Source organism: Styela clava, chromosome 12 (assembly GCF_964204865.1).
Source record: "Styela clava chromosome 12, kaStyClav1.hap1.2, whole genome shotgun sequence".
In the NCBI taxonomy this organism is placed as follows: Eukaryota; Metazoa; Chordata; class Ascidiacea; order Stolidobranchia; family Styelidae; genus Styela; species Styela clava.
In genome coordinates, this window is record NC_135261.1 from 11042374 (window position 1) to 11063753 (window position 21380).

Consider the following 21380-nt stretch of genomic DNA (forward strand, 5'->3'; position numbering starts at 1 on the left):
CGGTACCCTCAAAAAAGTTCTGAATTTCCAGTAGCAAGAATTTTGCAGAATCAAAACGTACAGCCAGTCATGACACTGACTAAAATCCGTGTTCCCATGGATAAAAAATAATACAGCAAAATTTTAGACGAAATATCAAATTTCATAGAATTCACGCAAAATTTTGAAATAAATAAAAGTAATAGCCTTCTAGCGAAAAAATTAATCTTTAACCACTGAAAATTTCAAAGCAATTGGTCCAGTATTCGAAGAGAAAAGCGACTTTTTAAAAACGTGTCAAAGAACAAGAACAACAACAACAACATAATATTGAAACGATCGTTATGTCCACTACGTGTCCAATAACACAGAGTGATTCGGGAATAGTTAAGTCAGAATGTTTCACAAATGATTTATACAGAATTATGTAATGGAGGATCGTGACAGTGTTAATTAAGCAGCTTTTTAGAAGAATTTCCCAAATGTTGGAAAATCCATATGTCATTGCAGCGGAACTTGCTATTATGTCCCACAGTCATTCAAGCAAACTTGTGGTTATGTTTAAACTATTTCTAGGTTGGTCAGTATTATTGGGCACGAAATGTTCGGGTTGATCGTTCCGCTAACTTCTCGTTCTCCTTGTTGTTGTTTTATAAATCACTTAATCGCTCCTTCCGCTCTAGAAAAGACTGTACCTGAAACCACTGATATCTAACGGTATGTCAGAAGATACCAAAAAAGACTGAATCTTTCCGCAAGAGTTTGCCTTCCTCATTTTTTTACACGCTGGGTAAGGCGGAGGGCATGGGATTTTAATCTGCAATGTGCAATCGTAATTGAGTGTAATATGAGCAGCGGATTATACGAATTCCGTTTGGCTTAGGGTGATCATTTCCTTATAACATATATTACACTAAGCGTAGCAAAGTATTGCCTATGGCAATATGGCAACAAGGGACAAGTCTAGACATAACGATTGGCAAGTGATTTACACAGCAGGTATCAGTAATGGTTATGACTGGGAAAGATTAACCGGTTAATCGATTTTAGATGGTTGACGGTTACAATTTATTTTAATCGTTAACTGACATCTCAGGTACAAATATCTTTATATTGTATAATTTTTTTTAAAAAACGAATACGTCATCGCAAATTTATCTCTTGTGGCGTTTGATGCAGAAGAATATCACCCACTGTATCGGTAAGGACCCAATGAATAAGAAAAATAATTGAAGTAAAAACATTGCTGATTATAAAATTTGACAATGATAAATCCAAGATCAGTTTTCGGTCAAAACATATTATTCACCATTTTATTGGAAAATCGTGTATTCAATGTCATCCAACATGTGCGCAGCAGTTGATTCTTTTTTTCATTATGATATCTCAGGGTAGAATTTGCACGTCGAACATTTAATAACGGAATCGGGTTTTACTAAAAGACTTCCATATGTCCGAAGCACGCTGCATATATCTTGCAGCAGAGCGATCATAAAACTATCTCGATTCGTGAATAATATAGAGCGACACCGTCATAAGATCACGCTTTGTAACCATTGTGACGTAACAAGCCAAAATTATAATTTATTACGTTAAACGTAACGCTGCGGTAAACCGGTTAATTTCATCCGGTCAACGGTTAAAGTGTTTTCCCTGAAATTCCCAGCCCTAGTAATGGTGGCTCGCCACGGTTCCAGGCACAAATATATTCCATCTGATCATGAACGTCTTAAGAACCAAACTGCAGAAGAGTAGGAGGTGCTAATAGAGTTTTAAGTGCCCCAATCGTGAAATGACAACTTCAGCTAACACGTAGCCAATTTCTGACGTTTACCAGTATTACTTTTTATAAAAAGACCACATACCATAACTGATATACCAATACTACTACTTGTTTTCACAGAAATTGCCACATGAAGAAATTTAGTAATGTAAAGTTGACTTCAAGTTTTCTTCTTTTGCTTTTAAACTGCAATGCATGTGAATATATGTGTAATATAGCAGATTGTTATCTGTCTAGATAGTTATCTTCGCGCCCTTTTTCTGTAACATATACGTCAACAGCAAGCTGGACGCGATCGACTATTCAAGCTATCGTGTTACGTTCAGAAGCTTATGCAGGAATGACCTCACAGGGGCTTTAGTCTCGCCGGGAAGTTATACACGCTGAAAGAAACTAGTCGAAGGAAAGCAAGCACATACAACACATTGGATCGTGAGTAATTATTGGTCAATACGTTAAAGTTATTCCTGTATTATTTATGAATAAGTGCAAATCAGTTAAAATTACTTTTGCATGTTATTTTGCGAATTTGCTTATATTACATGTCTTTGTTATTGTGTTTAAATTTTTATAGTGATTTATTTTAAGGATTTTATGATCAGAACGTACTCATCAAGTTCACGTGGTACGCAGGCTCAGAATAAGTTTTAACGTTGTACACAACATACATTGTTAGAAACTTGTACTTAAAAGTATATATTTGTACATGTCGGCGAAAATTGTATATATTTTTTTTTTTTTTAAATAGTAGGCCTCAACCAACCGATACTTACCTTTTTATACTTACCTGTTGCAGGAGAAGCTTGTAAATGGTCTTTCCTTTTTTTTCTAAAAAAATAAAAGATAGTTAACAGAAAACAGTTCGGCGAATACTACACATTTATCAAAATTGTATACGGCGCACAACCTGCGGTCGTCGAAGTCTAAATCTGCGGCCGTGCTGGTGTGTGTTTTGACTGTAAATTCACCGCAAGAATACATTGTATAAGTAAATAAAAAATGATAAAAATCGTATAGAATTCCGGCAATTACTTGTGGCGTAGTTGACCTAATCGCCTATTTTTTTTAAATCTTTGTGACATCATCAACTTGTATAGATCTCAATGGCCCAGAATGTTGTTCTGATAAGGGAAGCGAGGGGGATGGCGCATGGATGTTACAGAAATTCGAAGCAGTACTTGTGTCTTTTATTTGCTAATAAAATAAAAGATTACTTGTATCATAAACAATAAAGATTGTGAGCATTGCTCCATGTCGCTTAAGCGGTAAATAATATTGTCATTGGACTTGAACACGGCAATCGCGAGTGCGGAATCGAACACATGATTCTCATCGACATCGGATAAACCTGCAAGAATTTGCACATGGCTCTCGCGAAAAGCCGAATTCTTCGACGTCGATCAGTCGACATATTTACTTGTATGTACATTGAGTTTTACCTCCAGTTACTGTGATATCGTTTTATTTTCCTAATAAGCGTAATGCGCGGCAACAGCCAACAGATTTTAACATTTTTGTAAATTCAGAAACAAAAGACATTTAACGAGAAGTAGTTCCCCATATTTAGTCATTTATAATTTTCGGACAGATTCATGTCAAAAATACTGGATTAAAATATCAAAAGTTACTGAAAAGTTGAACACAAAAAATTTGGATTATTGTTGAACAAATGGAAATAATATTCTATTCATAGCGTGTATTATTGGTATTGCTAATAGATCACTGACAAGAAAGTCACGAGGAATCTCTGATGCAAAGAGCAATATAAATTTGTTTTATGATATCTGTCAAGATTTATTGTTGTCAGGATTAGACCGAGGTTCTATGCACACAATAAACTTGATCCAAATATTCATCAGCCGGACGAACGGCCTTTATTAAACAGTATACAGTAAGATTCAGTACGATATAATTACACAGCTAAATAGACAGCAGCCCTAGACAAAGAAGCCAGTGACCCACATATTCAGTCTCCACGTCACTTCTCAATTATTGCGTCATAATCACTTTAATGGATGTCAACGTAAACAAGTCTGTAAATCATGATACAACAATATCCAGCTGTAACAATTCGATCAGATACATTTGCCATCTTTTTGCGTTCGTGGTAAATATTTATATAAAATATGGCAAATTCCAATTGAACTTGCTGTTCAGGCTTATAAAAAGGCAAGATCGTAAACAGGTGCCGAAAGTGTTGTTTTTGATGCATTGTCGCCGCATACATATTGTGAGACCAATACAACGTCAAAGTAGTGACGTGCACTCCGCGTGTCCAAGATTTATGTAACTTGTTGTTTTATCAAATGTCGGTAATCTTAAGTCACCGTTGCATTCCATACCAGATCAGCAAAACAGTCCAATTCGTACTTGATGATGGATTAATGTAAAGCGACTTACTGTCTTATCATGACAGTGACCAAATTTGAAATTTGACAGCAAACAAACAGTATCAACATAGTAGAATAATTATTTCTCGCTATTTCTTGGGCACGCGAAAATATCCAATGACGTTGGACCGGGACAACCTAATATTTCAATTATGAATAAATTTCTTCATTAGCCTCAGTTCTATAAACAAGAGAGCTATGGTCGAATATATGGACACTTAGAATAATACGAAATATATTATCATCACTTCGTCGAAAACCATAGGGTACCCTACGCCTTCGGTACGGTATCCTGCACGAATCTGAACAGTAAAACAGCTACATGGCTATGGTAACTGACTTACTAGTACATGGGTACAAATAACGGTACAGGGACTGTCATAGCTCTTCCATGTCCTTGGTAATGATCTATTCTTCTCCATTCAATTTCAACGTGAATTGATATACCAAGTGATCCGAGTCACTTCTCCATTACGGTACCAGGCCAAAATAAGAAGAAAATATTGATTCGCCGATAACCATATGCGGCACGGTCACTTACCAGTATCTGATATTCGTTCGCGGAACGGTTCTTCCTTGTCATATAAGAACTCAATTCATTTTCTCATATCAAATGAAAAAAAAAAAGATAGAATGCAAAATTTATGTTGTTTACATCAGAACTGTAACGAAAAGATGAGATCGTAATTCACAGAGGTACCGTACCAGTAGGCCTACCTGTTGCTGTACTGTAGGCCTGCTATTCGATCGTGGAACGGTTCTTCTCTGGCATATAAAAACTCATCTCATGTTTGCCAAATCGCACCGTCCCGGTTTTTTGTTCCAGATTTATGGTAAGCCTAAGGAATTACTACAATAGTAAGATCGCGAAAGGAACAAGAGAGCTACGCACAAATATATGGAAACGTTAGACCAGAGCGAATCAGTCCTTACCGGTACCTTTGACGCTACCGGTACCCTCAAAAAAGTTCTGAATTTCCAGTAGCAAGAATTTTGCAGAATCAAAACGTACAGCCAGTCACGACACTGACTAACATCCGTGTTCCCATGGATAAAAAATAATACAGCAAAATTTTAAACGAAATATCAAATTTCATAGAATTCACGCAAAATTTTGAAATAAATAAAAGTAATAGCCTTCTAGCGAAAAAAATAATCTTTAACCACTGAAAATTTCAAAGCAATTGGTCCAGTATTCGAACAGAAAAGCGACTTTTTAAAAACATGTCAAAGAACAAGAACAACAACAACAACATAATATTGAAACGATCGTTATGTCCACTACGTGTCCAATAAGTCAATTTCACTGTGGTACGGTAACTGAGCAGTACCGTACCTGCAGGCTCGATCACGCAACCGCTTGAAATAAGTTTCAAAACACTGTTCCCATGAGTAAATTTTAGAACAGCGAAATTTTGAATGAAATATCAGATCTCATAGGATTCATAGGAAATTTAAGAATAAATAAAAGTAATAGCCTTCTGGAGAAATAATCAAACTTCAACCACTGAAAATTTCGAAGCAACTGGTCCAGTATTCGAAGAGAAAAGCGATTTTTATCATGACGAAGGAGAAGAATAATAACAACAACAACATAATATTGAAACGATCGTTATGTCCACTAAAGTGTCCAATAAATAATACACGATATATGCCTTCATAATGGATTCTTTTCACAAGCTTATATACAAATATTTCTGCCTCCACAGTTTTTATTAACAAATTTGTCAAGGAATAAAAAGATGGTTATCCAGCAATAAAGACGATCACAACAAACCACTCTGACAAGTTTTACCAAGTGACAAGTTTACCACTCTGACAAGTTTTACAAACTATAGCACCTGGTGGTGTAATTATAATAATGCCAAAGGCATATATTAATAATTAAAAAAATGAGTATCGTTATCAATCAATCAATCAATCAATCATTTATTCGTCGTCACAAAAACATCAAATGCACAAAAAATTGGTACAATAAATAAATATAATAATAATGATATTTGTGCGACAGGAGTCGCGAGGGACCATATTAGGTCTTCAAGCAGCGACACCTAAAGCGCTGTTACTGGTTCAGTGTAAAAAAATAACTACATTTGCTACAAACATTGACTATGTAATAGTCGTTATGATGAAAATATTTTGAATCATTGAAAAAATTCGCAGCAAACGCAACTTTACTAAAATCATATAATAGAGAGAAAACAAGAAAAACAACTCAACTATAAATTTATAAAAAAGGCATATTTGAATAAATGTATATAAGTTACATAAAAGACAAACGACAAGCGAGGGGAAAATGGTTAGACCAAAGACAAAATTGTAAGTGACTAATTGAATAGAAGTTGGTAAGCTCTAATAAATCATAAAACGTTGATATGTATATATATATATATATATATATATACAATACGCTCCACAGTAAGTGGGCATAAAATTTACGAAAGAATGGTAGGCATATGCTTGCTCAATAAATTAAAATATAACGAATTTTGGCATTTTAGTGTAGAGGTTGCACCAAGGTTGGTAAAGTTAAAGTACCGGGTACTTTAGAAATAGACTCCTTACACCTATAGTTCCTCCGGCTTTTTGGGCAGCCATGGCGACAGTCTACAAATGCGACTACTGGGCTATGGACAGAAGATGGCGAATCATACTGAACACTCCAATCAATGGCTGTATCGTTAAAACAATAATTCCGTGGTCAATCAATTAGCACCCTTTTGTATGGTGTTCACATACTTCACCTGTCCTTGTGCAACCATGGAACTCGACTTGATCAGAGTCTACAGTATGTCTCAGTTGTTCCGCGGGATAGTTGCGGCAAGTGCCACATAAGGTATATGTTAAGATGTTTAAACGAGTGTATAATATCAGTGGTCTTTTACGCCAATAAATCAATTCGAATTTAACAAAGTGAGGCTAGATTTACCCAGACAGCAAGTAACAAGCTTTGGGTTTACACTAATGCCTTTATTTGTCTGTTCGAAATGGTTATTGTTTGACCTCGGGTACACGGTTGGCTTTGACTACTCCACTCGAAATGTAAAATCTGTTTTTAGAAAATATTGTTTCTCATATTAGCTGACAGATACAATGATCATATACAGTTGTTGTTGTTGTTGTTATATGTTTTATGGCGCTTATAACTTCAGTGGTCTTTTGCGCCTTTGATCAATTCAAATTTAAAAAATACTGTACTAACATATAATACAATATTTACGAATATATAATTATACAATTGAATCAATTACAATAAGTAATTATTTCTAAACATTTCTGCCCGTAGACAAGACAAATTCGATAACAGTGTCAATGATGTCCATATCACTAAGCACTTCTTCCAAAGTCATTTCCAATTTAAGTTTTCTGGCTTTGTTAATGACTGGTCTTCTTTGATGGTTATATCGTTGACAATGCAATAGGTAGTGGGCTACGGTCTCGGGTACGAAACACTGTGCGCAAAATCCGTCAGAATGACAGCCAATTTTATGTAAATGTGCATTCAGGGCTTAATGACCAGTTTGCAGTCGGAATAAAAGAGCTTGACTTTACGTGATAAAGTTTTGTTTTCTAGTCGTGACATCGTGGTAAGATGAAATATTTTATAATGGCTTGCTGATTCGCTATTAACATATTCCGTATGCCATTTTCCTCGAGCCAATGTATCAAAATATGATTTTGCTTCTGAGACGGAAAGTGGCAGGGTTGCATCAAGGAAAAGTTTGTTGATTGCTCCTTTTGCCAGGTTATCCACTATTTCGTTTCCGATAATTCCTACGTGAGCTAGTGACCATAGGAATGTAATTTGTATTCCTTGTTTTATTAACATCGAGTTTATTGTATCTATTTTCGCAATTAATATGCTTTTGATTGCTGAATAATTAAGAAGAGCTGAAAGGGCATTGGGACAATCCGTTATTGTCAATACACGTTCCGGTCTTGTTGTTGCGATCCATTTGAGACAACCCAGTATTGCATATAGCTTCGATGTATGTGAAGTGACAAAACGATGTAATTTCAGTTTTTCTCCACTTTCGATTGAGGCAAATCATATGCAGCACCTACGCCAAAATGGATTTTTCGAACCGTCAGTAAATATTTGTACACAGCCTCGATAGTTTTCGTGTATATGATCAAGAAATGACGTTTGAAGTATTGTTGTTGAACATGTTGTACCATAAATCGTTAACGATGTATCAATTTGCGGTGGCTTCATTATTCAGGGAAGAATCTCAAAATTGACATCTTTTGCAACAAAGAAGTCGGTAAAAAAGCCGTTGGTTATTTTCATATTAAACGTTGCAAATGATGGTTTGTCCGGAAAATATTCTTCCCACGACTGTTTGAATAATTGTGCTGTAATTTCGCTGTCATGAGGAATCATTCTGCATTTGTAATGTAGACATTTTCTATAATGTATAATATGTAAAGACATTCCGTTACATTGGGATTGTAAAGCTATAATATGAGTACTTTTTAATGCACTCAAGCAAATGCGTAAACATTGTGATTGGATTACAGCCAGTTTCCGCAATATAGTCGGAGATGTAAAATAAATTGCTTCCATGCCGTACTCGATGACTGGTTTTAATATTGCCCTATATACTGTGAGCAAGGTATTCTTATTTGCACCCCACTTCGTACCCGATAATGCACGTAACAAATTCACGCTTTTACTGCATCTTTTTTCTATGTATTCAATGTATTTTCTGTATGTCAATCGTGAATCGAATATGACTTCCAGGTATTTGCAGTCTTTCTCAATTTTAAGACTAGATCTTTCTATTTTCAATATTGTAGGTTTTTCTTTTCTTCGTCTCGTGAAAAGTATGGCTTTTGATTTTGTTTTCGAGAGGCGAAACCCCCAATCATTGCACCAGCAATAAATATTGTCTAGACTCTAGATTAGTTTGGACCTTTGTAAAAAGATGATCAATACGTAACTCAACTTCCCAAATACTGCAGTCGTCCGCAAAGAGCGCTATGTTTGAAGAAACACACTGGGGCAAATCGTTTGTCATAACATTAAAAAGATGTGGAGATAAAACGCTATCTTGAGGAATTCCGTTATCGAGTCTTAATATATCGGATATTGTGCTGCCGATACGGACTTGAATGGTACGGATCAATAAAAAAGATTTAATTCACATAAAAGATCTACCACAATATTGAACAATATTATACAGTGTAAAAATGCTTAATATCTTATTTTCCTATAGCCAACGGCGTTAATAACATCTACATAATTAAATATATAAGTTCATATCATAATCGACTACACGTAATCAGAGAGATTACCCTGACGCATTAAGACCACAGTATTTATCATTGTTTGTGAACATGTTTGGCTGAAATTCCCTTTCTTTCGGATTATGCAAGAGATTTCGAGATGAGTTGCAAAATTTGGATGGTTAACAACACTGAATGCCTGCATATTCACTATACACGTACTGTTCAGTTTTGATGAGATAAGATTGGGACTAAGTCCTGTTTATTTCAGTTTATTGTGTAAATGTTATTCGTAAACGCGTCATATTTTATTGTCAATCTTATAATTACATACTTAATCTCTTTAAAAAGAAGGTTGAAGCACGCACAGTGGTTTTATTGATGTCAAAGGAAAAAAGAAAAATTACGAAAAGCGTATAAAGCTAATGTAAAAGAGTTGGTACCATCCACCCGATTGATATTCTGCAAATCCTTGTTCTATCCTTCGGGTATAGATAATCGGAGCTTTGTAATTGGATTTTATATCCTAACCATTATGATGGAATGTTCAAAACAGATTTTAAAAGTTGGATAAATATGAGAAGTTTGAGTTCAAAATGAGCTGAATATTGAGGGCAATATTGCAAGCTCATCAGGCACCAATACAACAAAAATTCATTTTCCATCTATATTTTTAGAATCGGAACGTTTTGGATATCTTGCTTAAACTTCGAAATTTTCTTGTATTTCTAGTCTACCTCTACTAAACAATATACGAAATCAAAATGGGGAATTCGCCTAAAGACATGCTCCAAAAATACAGAAAATCATCTTACAGAGATATTGCTGTGCACGTTATCATTCCGCTTCTTGCTGAATTTTTTGCGATGGTTCTCCACACCTTCTGGGGATCAATGTATACGTCAACGACGAAAACCATAACAGTAGCTTCTTTAAACAGGTAAATTTTGTAGAGAGTTTAGCGAAGCAGAAAATATTTTACTGATGACTAGGCTTTAATCATACTTTGTTCATCTGCTTCGGATTTTATCTGACCATCAATTCACCAGACCGAGAACATGTCAGATATTATTTGCCTTATTCAAATATATTTGAGAAATTTTGCTTTGCAAAATTCAGATATTGGTAACTCCTTATTAAATAAAATATTGAACCTGTGGACATTTACAAAGTGTGTAATATGATTGCAAAGCAAACAAAACGTAACAATTCAGTAAGTCAAATGACATACCCAACGAATAAACATTGGCGTCCCTGTGAAAAGCAGACTTTTGATTAACTATAGATACCAACTCTCGTCATGGTTAAACTGAATTTATTCATATTTTGCTTTGTTTAAGTAATTGTAAGTCAAATTTATTTAAAGACTAACTGTGTCAACAAGTATTAAATTTGGAATGTAATTGTATTATATAACATTTAAACTTTTATCATTTTAGGACAATTCATCCCGACGAATGGAAGGTGGAATATCTGACGTCAACTCTTGTCCCCGCTTTTCAAGCAGGCTTTGCAGTGTGGATGTTTATAGTGCTATTTTGGAAAATCTGGTGGGTGTTAACTTTTTTAGAGGTCTGTCTCAAGTAGTATAGTTTTATGATCATTTATTCATTCGCTAAAAATCCGCAATATTTGCTGACAATATTGTTGCATTTCGGTTAAATGGAAATAATATATATATATATTATTTGATACAATTTTAACCTTAACATGTAGATCTAGCGTAGATTGACCAGCATTAATTACAACATTTAAAATATCGTATTTTGATGTTAAAGTTACCAAATGAATTGAATCTTTTTTTAAATCTTTCCAGTTAATAAAAGTACACACCATTGGCCGATAGTACCTATACTTTGGGGCAGGATGTGCTTTTGCTCTGTAGATAAAATAGTATGTTTATTTGTAAGTAATGCGACTTTTAGTATCTATTGCAACCACAGAATCTGCATGCTATCCACATTCATTACGATGCAATAATATCATTGTCTAATAATTTCAGCGTCATCAACTTCAACCCAGCTATTTCAACATGTCTCCTTATATCCGGGGACTTAAATCCGTGGCTCTACCTTCCGTACATTATCATGCAAATAATCGGATCAGCTCTTGGGGCAGTAATCGCTCAGGTTTAAAGCATTCGATATTTACTGTTGCAAATTTTTTTCATAAATCAAATGTATAACTTGAGATATATATATATGAATGACATTCATAATTATACGTTCAACTGAGTTCGATGACTCATCAGGTTTTTATAAGAAAAAGATTCTGTTTTTTTTTTACAATACTGTTTGTTTTCCTACGTATCGTTGTGTCCAGATTTATTCGTATAGCCATAAAAGTTTTAAAAAATATAACAGAAACGCATGTACACTTTTAATACCCAATCTAATACGTCGCGTATGTGTCAAATTCGGTTCAATATACCGAAAATATTTTATCTAATTTCAGGCGATAAAGAATGACGATCCCGGTCCATTTTTGATTTCTGACGATGCGAATATATCAGCGATTATTGCATATGAAATCATGGCTACCGGTATTATGTGCTTTTTCACCAACGTTATGGTAGGGGACAAATCATACGATCAAGCGACCGGAGCTTTTGCGATTGGAATGACTGTTTTTCAAGGCATAATAGGAGGGTTAGTACATTTCTTTTCGCCTTTGAATATTTGCGAAATGTGTTAAATACTCCACATTGAAGTTTTGGAATAGCTATTTTATTTTGTGTCGATCTTGATTTCAAACCCCATAAACAGCTACCTCAACCCGGTTGTAATGTTACTCGATATAGGCAATACAAACATGAAATCTTTACAAAACAGAAACTGCATACATGATGTTTTTCACTACCAAGGTAATATGTTGTTTTACCACAGCCTAAAATATTTCATGCCCTTCCGGTTTAATGGTGGAATAAATTTATTATATATTTTTTAATTTTTGCTGGAACTCGTTACGCGTAAATGAATAAAAATAATATATCAATTAACTTTTTCAAGGACCTGACCATTTTTAAAATCACATTCCTATGAGTTAATCGTGTGTGTTGTTTCAAGCTTTACACTAAAATATTTGAACCGCAATCTTACGTTGAAAGAGGGCGTTTAGTCAGGGAACTTCGCATATTTGGCGCTAATCCAAGGTTGCATTTTTCTGCGATATATTTTGCATCGTTCACGCTCTTTCTATCGCATTTCCTGCCAATCAAATAAATGGAGCATAGTCGACGCCTACTATTTTGTGATGAGAGAGAGATAAGTGCTTTCAACGCATGTACTTTCTTTTGAGACATTAATAAAACGCAAAGGGTCACATTATACACATATAATTTGAAAATATATCTATATATTTCGCATTTGTTGGCAGTTGTAGTTTAGTATAGTTTTATGCAGTTTGGTGTAACCGGATTTTAGCGAGAATATCCACGAACGCTTCAAATACTGCGAAAAATGCCTCCAACAACTTCCTTTTTCACAACTGCATGTGTGGATAATGCGATTTCGAATTTTAATAAAAGGGGCTTGTCAAATAAAAAAAAGTGATGATAGGCTACATTTTCACTGTTTTTAAGCGATTTAGCTAGGTTTCTACACATTGGGCTACGCAGCAATACGCAGCATTTTATGCAATACATTTATCAAATATTTTATATTTAAGCCAAAATGTTTTTTCTACTCTTTGATTGCATTTATTTGAATCTATTGTTGTTTTCCCATGATTGTGTATTTTTGAAATAATTTTTCATCGGATTACTTCGTCGCTAAATTTGCTGCTGTAATTCAGCATCAAAGTGTCGCTGACTGGATGACTCAGTGAGTCTCTTGCGACCTCATACCAACTGCAATACGTCAATGATTTCAGTTTTACTATATGTTGTTTTTTTGCTTCATATTGATTCATGTATGACGCAAATAAATATATGAATTTGACGGTTATAATCTGTTGTTGGAATCTACTGAACTATGTTATGGAGAGTCACTCTCTAATTTTTTTTCTAATTATTGTTGTTTTTTTACAAGGCGATGGATTGGCGCTGGTTGTCTCAATGCAGCGAGAGCAGTCGGACCTGCAATTGTAATGGGTGGATATGTTTGGAAACATCATTGGGTTTGGTGGGTTGGTGATATCCTCGGAGGCGTCGTATTTGCGCTCATATACAGGTAAGTAATGTATCGCCTAAAACCTAGATTAATTTTTCTGCGATCGTTAAGTAATAACGACGCAAGATTTGTTGATTGTGGGTTGATGCATCAGGGGTTTGACGGTAAACCAAACCGATTAGGGCCATGGTTTTTTGTTCGTGCGACGCCAAATCACGAGAAAAAATTCGAGTCGCACTTAAACGAAAAAATGCTGCTTTTAAATAAAACTCTATTTTGTGATCGTTGATCTGTACTTTAGTTCGTAAAAAGATAAGTCTAAGTAATAAAGACAAAAGGTCAACTCTTGAGGTTGAACTCAGGTTGAAAGTATAATACATGTTTCATTTTCCAGGGCTTTCTTTGCACCGCCAGATAAAGTGTGGATCGTTCAAATCGGAAAATTTTTCTGTAAGTCAAACAAAGCAGGCGGTCATAGACGGACAAGCAGAGAAGAAGTTACTATCGGCGAGGATAAAATATGACTCTTTTAACGTATCCACCGAAGTTGCCGTCCATTCCAGTCAATTCTTTATAAATAAATTGCGAAAATAGGACGCAAGACTCAATATATTCATAAGAAAAAAAATGTTGGAATGCGGGAATCTATGTTTAAATCAGTTTCTAACTACGAGCTGCCTATATTTAGCGAATTTAAAAGATCAAATTTTTCCGTTTGGTCGAGTTATTGCATTGTCATTTCGTAATTTTAATCGCATTACTCAGCCCTAACATCAGTATAATTTATAGCAATAATGTTAAAATTGATTCTGACATTGAATGGTAATTTGATTTGATATTGTTAATATTATACATACAACCAAATTTATCATCTGAGGCTAAATTAATCGAACTGATTATATGGTCTCATCCTATTACGCACCATACAACAAATCGATTATCTTTTAACAACAAAATCGATTATTAAAAAACATGGCTGTGGAATCGGGGCAGTTTACAATTAAATTCGGTTAGAAAAAATCTTCGATACCGACTCCAATCCCTGGGTTAGGCAAAATTTTAACTTGAAATCTAACTTTGGAGTCCGCAAAAATCAGATTTACTTTGACGCATATATATGGACTTTACACTGTTCAGAACACTTCGTACACCTCCAGTTTATCATTTGTTTCAAATTTTTACTTCTGTAATTATCACTGAAAGTCTAAAATTCAGACTTCGGAGAATTTAGAATTACCGGATAATTTGAAAATACGACTCCAATTCCAAGTAAACATGCCAAACTCTCCGATTCCACAGCTTTGAATAGATTTGAGTTTGATAATACAAATTCAAGCTCTAACACATTAATACTGATGCTTAGCGTTCTAGTACGAGGCAAAATTTTTACCTCTCTGAAAGTTTATAATCACGCCATTTTTAAAACGACTTTATATTTCATTTACTTTTGCTATCCACACGATTTACATACTAATAATTGAATAAACCGGATTTTCTTTATATATACTCGACTTATTGCTATAGTATTTTCCGTATCCCAGCGCTTGACCGCTGTGCAGCATGGTGAGTAGCTTAGCTATGAAACTAACACAGCTTAACAATAAAAGCCTAAAATATTATATAAAATTATTCTTTAATGAATGACTGCTCAGTGCACCAAGGATTGCATGACCGGAGTTTGATAAACTCGTTAACCGACTCTGACTCGTAATCCGGCCTCTCAACGCCAACGTTGATGAAGAGACATTAAAAAATCTCTATTTGTGCGCCGATTTGATTGGTAAAATAAATATGACTTTACTTCCCGCAGATAAAATTCTATAGTTACGAGATTATAGCTTATTTAGGTTCGTTCACTTTCAAACGTTAATAAACTGTGCCTCGGGGCCGCGGTTATGCCCCCGACGAAGGTATAATCTTTGATTTGAAAACAATTCTATTTGTCTATTCCACATCGGATATATGCCGATATCATTAATGAATGTTCGCACAAAACATATGCACAGTTGGAAATTTATTATTGTCGGGATGATAAAATCAAGATATTATAACAGATATGCAAATTTCGTACTTACATTCTGTCGCTGCTTTAACTATTCATCTAATTCTAATGCTTTTATAATTACTTTCCCCCTACAAGAGAAAGCATTTCAAAGCAAGAATTTCAATTGCTAGGAAGTAGATGACCGTTGACGGATAACATCTCATTTAGATGTGCGGGAGCTTTAAATTGAGTCGAAATGAGCAATTTGCTTTTGAAACATATCAAACCTAACTTGGGCAAGCTTGATGCTATTACTTCATCAGTCAAAGCAGCTTCGTAGGCACCTTTCTGCAAATACTCAAGATAACTCGGATTGAATGCTTTTACAGCCTGCAACCCTATTCTGAAAAAGGTGACAGTAAAAATCAATCGATTGCTAATTTTCTAAATGACGCGTTTATAAGTTCATCAAGAGACACCCGAATTGTGTGTGAATTGTGTGTGTGTTTGCAGGCTGTGAAAGCATTCAATCATAGTTATCTTGGGTATTTGCAGAAAGGTCTTAGGTAGATAAATTTCTTGCAGATGAGGAAGTAGCTTGAGTTCTTCTTCAGATGGAATAGGATTTGGTTGAACTGGAATCTTGTCAATAGACATCACATTTTCGATGAATATTTCTTCTGTATCGTCTATTGATGCAACAGTGAGATTTACTACAACACCATCATGCATGACTGGTCGTTGTCCTAATGTGTTGATTTCAACAGTACTTTGTTTTCCAGTCAAACTGAGTTCTTCAATTAAGCTTGTTTCACAAAATGTTGTATCAGACCCAATATCGACCAGAGCATATGTTTCCACTTCCACTTTGTTTGCTCGAATCCTGACAGGCAAAATATTCCTGTAGGTATACATGGAGCTCTTACATGCATTTGAATTAGCTTGAACTGCAGAAGTCACATTCTTCTGAATTGGGCTTTGTTTATCATCCTTCCCTTCGAAGTTTGCATTTTCTTCATTTTCAGATTTCTTAGTATTCAAATGCAACAAAGTATGATGTCTTCGGCCACACCCTTTAAAGGTGCATGTATATTGTGACTTGTAGTCCTTTACCAAGTGACCTCCACGTAGACAATTGAAGCAGAAACCAAATTCTTTAGGGAACTTCACTCGTTCTTCAATCGACTTCGCATTAAACTTTTCACATTTTGACAAAAGATGGGAAAAGGAACAACACTTACATTTCAAAATAGTAGGACTCTGGACATGAGAAGTTGCTTTGACATCCTCAGTTTTAACAGTATAAGTTGTAGACTTTCGTGTTGATTGCCGTTTTAGTTGTGGCTTATTTTCACGTCTTCTGATGTTTAACGATTTCGCAGTATTTGAACCTGCAATATCAGCTTCTTTTTCTATGAAATCAGCCAAGTCCCATATCTGAGCCTTTTTACCAGTATCATTCTTGATCCTCACAGCTTTCCCTTCCCATGCCTTTTGTGAGCTGTAAGGTAGCTTACTGACAAAATCGATAATACAATCAGATGTATTCATTTCTCCAAGGCTATCAAGCTTACCGAGTACAAGAACACATGTTCTTATTAAAAGAGCATAGTCCTGCAGTGCTGCATGATCATCTGGTTTTATATTCGAACAATGATTCAACTGTTCCTTGAAAGCTTCAGTTACAACATCTGAATCACCAAATTTTTTGTGAAGAATAGCTTTAGCCTCGGCATAACCCACTTCCGGTTCAAATATAGAACAGTGTTGTATGAGTGATTTTGCCTTCCCTCTACATTGATGTAGTAAGAAATCTAATTTCAAGGCATCTGTAGGTGATTTGGCATCAATATTAGTTTCAAAATTTTTCCTAAAAATATAGTAGTCAATAGGATTGCCAGAAAATGTCAAATATTCCAACTTGGGAGCATGCATGGCTTCACCAAAAGCTCTGGCTATACTGTGAGCAAATTTATCAGTGTCAGTGACCAAAGATTTAGACATATGTTCATCATTTGAATCTGTATTAGGTGCAAAATCAGTCGATTGTTGGGAAAACCCAGAATGCATGCTGTCATCCTTGTTTGGTGACACCACGTCTTGTTTAGGTGAGACAGCAGATTTAGTAGTAGCAATAGGAGATGATGACCTGTTGATTAGGAACCTTTCTTAGGTTGTTGTTCGTGTTCTACAGTCTGCGAAGTTACTACAACAGTAGCCAACCTTTTGAACACCAGACCCTCTGAATATATCTAATGAAGACCGAGAACTGCCAGCATCATCAATCACAGATAAATTCTCCCAAACAGCAGCCTCTGCTTCTTGCAAATCAAATTTTGCATCCAATATTTGATTTTCATCTTCAATTTTTCTTTTTTCATATAAGTAAATATTGAATTACCCGCTGTTCAGCAACAAACTTTGGGTGCATCATGTGGTCCATTTTCAATTAGTTTTTGCATAGCCCTATGTAACCAAACAAGACCAGAGCATATACTATTCGACGAAAAAAATATCAGAAAGAAAATATGCGATGGTATAGTGTCTAAAAAATTTTCGTCATTATTTAACGTCAGCATTAAACATGTTGTACCCGCAAAAAAATTAGAAATTCAGATTTTTTGCAACTGCCAACTGTCTTACATTGAAAATCAGGCCATGATCGAATGCACTTCATGTTTGAAATGGTACCATCCGAAATATTGTAGTATTAAAGTGCCTGTTGAAGCTATGGAAAACAGCGAACAAGATTGGAATTGTGAAAAGTGCATTCGATCCTATTGATTCAAATGAAAATTTGATTAAACAGGATTATTTACATTTTCTTTCTGTTTTCAGGTACGTCGTCAGACAAAGGATCAGTCTGTTTTACCTATTTGGTTTTGATATGCCATTGGCCAGGTTTTTCTCTCTTGATCTGGTTTATAATATTGAGATGAAAACCACTACGACGGTTGGCACCTTGACGTGTTGTAGTGGCTATATACTAAGACCAACCATTGTAAGAACGATATCAGAATATAATTAGATTCCTTGTATAAAGTGGGCCGGCAATCGGAAAGTACATAATTTTACGGTAGAATACCGATAATTATGAATTTTAATGTGAATATCTTGTTTTGGCCATGTTTGATGAGGTATTATTACAGTTCCCGACATAAAATTTCATAAAACTTTGTTTGAGATGACTTCATAATAGGTTGTTTTGGTATATTTTACTCAAAAGTAGGGCCGGCAATCGGAAAGTACATAATTTTTCGGTAGAATACCGATAATTATGAATTTTAATGTAAATTTCTTGTTTTGGCCATGTTTGATAAGATATTATTATATGTTCCCGACATAAAATTTTATAAAAATTTGTTTGAGATGACTTCACAACATGTTGTTTTGGGATATCCTACTGAAAAGTGGGGCCGGCAATCGAAAAGTACATAATTTTTGGGTGGAATAACAATATTTATGAATTTTGATGTAAATTTCTTGTTTTGGTCGTGTTTGACGAGATATTATTATATGTTTCCGACATAAAATTTTATAAAAATTTGTTTGAGATGACTTCACAACATGTTGTTTTGGGATATCTTACTGAAAAGTGGGGCCGGCAATCGAAAAGTACATAAATTTTGGGTGGAATACCAATATTTATGAATTTTGATGTAAATTTCTTGTTTTGGCCGTGTTTGACGAGATACTATTATATGTTCCCGACATACAAATTTTATAAACATTTGTTTGAGATGACTTCACAACATGTTGTTTTGGGATATCTTACTGAAAAGTGGGGCCGGCAATCGAAAAGTACATAAATTTTGGGTGGAATACCAATATTTATGAATTTTGATGTAAATTTCTTGTTTTGGCCGTGTTTGACGAGATATTATTAAATGTTCCCGACATACAAATTTTATAAAACTTTGTTTGAGATGACTCCACAATATGTTGTTTTGGGGTATCTTACTCAAAAGTGGGGCCGGCAATCGGAAAGTACATAATTTTTGGGTAGAATACCAATATTTATGAATTTAAAGTAAATTTCTTGTTTTGGCCATGTTTGACAAGTTATTATTATGTTCCCGATACACAAACTTCATAAAACTTATCTTGAGATCACTTCACAATATAATCTTTCTAAATATTTTATTTAAAACCGGGGACAGTTGTTGGGAAGTACAAAATTTTTACTAGAATACCGAATTCGCCGAACTTTTCTCATAAATCTGGCAACCACATTTCGCACACCATTCATATTTTCCGTCGCCCGCTTTATACGCAATGTTAAATCGTTTTCTGCAACCCTATTTTACTGTTCCGAAAACGAGAAAGATGTCTGCTGAGAGATGTCTGCTAGGGTAACTTTGGTCGTCAAAACACGGCAGCGAGTCACATGAGAGCGAGGCTAGATTAGACTTGTCCAGCGAGAGTCGATTGCAACATGTGAGGACATCTGGAATTTCCCATTTGTAGTTTCACTTCAGGGAAATCTCCAATGATAGTAGATAATGCCAATTTTCGAACTTACAATATCCCCTTTTTGTGGGCGTGCTCGCTGGAGCATGACGTCGAGTTGATCTAGTTCGTCAATACTCTATTTATTGAATTTTCCGCTCTCACGTACATTTTAGTTTGTAAATTGATTTAATTAGTTTTGCTGATTTTCTTCTGTATTGTTTGACTTAAGCTGCTTCTATAATGGTGTCGCTGACATGATTACTTTTGATAGTCTCATCGCGACCCCTCGTCTATTGTAAATCAAATATATATTGTACCTTTTTTGTTCAATGAATTTATTTAATTTTTACTATTTGTTTGAGTGTACAATGTTTTTGCACGACGAAAAACGAATATCTGAATCTATAATATATACAGCAATATAGACAATTCTCAACATTATCAAAAAATTCGATGCTAATTTGGACATAATGATGCTTACTTAACCATTATTTTGAAATGTCAATAATAGTAAAAATAATCAGTTTATTCGCTAAAAAAGTGTGATTTTTTGTAACAGAACCGGCTGAAAAATAGGACTTTTGTGATGGAACCGGCTGTCAAAAAATTTGAATCCCACCACTGCGTGTGCCCCAATTTGAAACCCCTGCTTTAACAGTACACCTTGCAACGGCGACAAGTCCAGCAATGATTAACCTCAGGTTCTTATACAAACGTTTGAACATTGGCCTGCAAGGCAACATATTAAATTTTTTGGTGCCCCTGATCATTTTTTGTGAATGCATCTATTCTGAAAAAGATGAAAGTAAATATTCAAAAAAGAATTCGATGTTGATAATTTTCTAAATGACGCGTTCCTAACTTCATCAAGAGACACCCGAATTGTGTTGGTTAGTTTTGATATGTTTCAAAAGCAAATTGCTCATTTCGACTCAATTTAAAGCTCTCGCACATCTAGATTAGGCTTGCACGTAATTGACAAAAATCAATTCCGTAATTACGGCCAAATCGATTACGTAATGACCCCGTAATTGCGATATTTTTTCACACATTTTAACCTATCATAACAACCAATTGAATCCGCTTCATTTTCGATTGGGACATCGAGTTTGGGTTTTCATATTCCTGGCAGTACTACACGCCGGCGACAGATGTTAAGACGAGTGAATTCAAATTAATTTTATTCTGATTTTTATCTTTTGTGCTAGCTTTGATTTCCTTTATCACCTTCGCAAATTAACCGTCCAAATTTTATGCGATCAATTTTATCATTACCGACACTGGTATACGGATATTTATGAAACGATAGTTGACATTTTTAAAATCGTATTAATAAAATGTCGGGTTTCCAATTTATCAATGCCACGACGAGCGTATTCGCTCGTTTGATTATACTTGCGCTTGCCTCGCGAAGAAGACTTGTTATTGCACTGTTTTTAACATTATTCGACTTT

The 21380-nt window shown here is 35.0% G+C and overlaps 2 protein-coding genes across 3 annotated transcripts; one reads left to right on the forward strand and one right to left on the reverse strand.

The window, feature by feature from the left end:
* Positions 1–1888: 1888 nt before the first annotated feature.
* On the forward strand, positions 1889–14086 carry LOC120329224 (aquaporin-8-like). Of its 2 annotated transcripts, none has more exons than XM_039395766.2 (7): positions 1889–2194; positions 10114–10321; positions 10821–10931; positions 11384–11510; positions 11836–12029; positions 13410–13550; positions 13885–14086. In XM_039395766.2, the coding sequence occupies exons 2-7, from the start codon at positions 10146–10148 to the stop codon at positions 14012–14014; spliced, it is 879 nt and encodes a 292-aa protein (XP_039251700.1). In that variant the 5' UTR covers positions 1889–2194; positions 10114–10145; the 3' UTR covers positions 14015–14086. The 2 variants fall into 2 exon arrangements, with proteins under 2 accessions (XP_039251700.1, XP_077974842.1); XM_078118716.1 differs by lacking the exon at positions 1889–2194 and adding an exon at positions 9579–9599.
* Positions 14087–15942: 1856 nt separating this feature from the next.
* On the reverse strand, positions 15943–17544 carry LOC144430474 (uncharacterized). Its single transcript, XM_078118418.1, has one exon. It carries the CDS (start codon positions 17542–17544, stop codon positions 15943–15945), a length of 1602 nt encoding a protein of 533 aa, XP_077974544.1.
* Positions 17545–21380: the final 3836 nt, after the last annotated feature.

What these genes read in the sequence shown, in the direction of transcription:
- LOC120329224 (XM_039395766.2), top strand. Translation starts at nt 10,146, where the DNA reads ATGGGGAATTCGCCTAAAGACATGCTCCAAAAATACAGAAAATCATCT. An exon ending in GTGCTATTTTGGAAAATCTG is followed by an intron (nt 10,932 to 11,383) that starts GTGGGTGTTAAC and finishes TAATAATTTCAG; the next exon opens with CGTCATCAACTTCAACCCAG. An exon ending in TTTCAAGGCATAATAGGAGG is followed by an intron (nt 12,030 to 13,409) that starts GTTAGTACATTT and finishes TTTTTTTACAAG; the next exon opens with GCGATGGATTGGCGCTGGTT.
- LOC144430474 (XM_078118418.1), bottom strand. Translation starts at nt 17,544, where the DNA reads ATGCATTCTGGGTTTTCCCAACAATCGACTGATTTTGCACCTAATACA.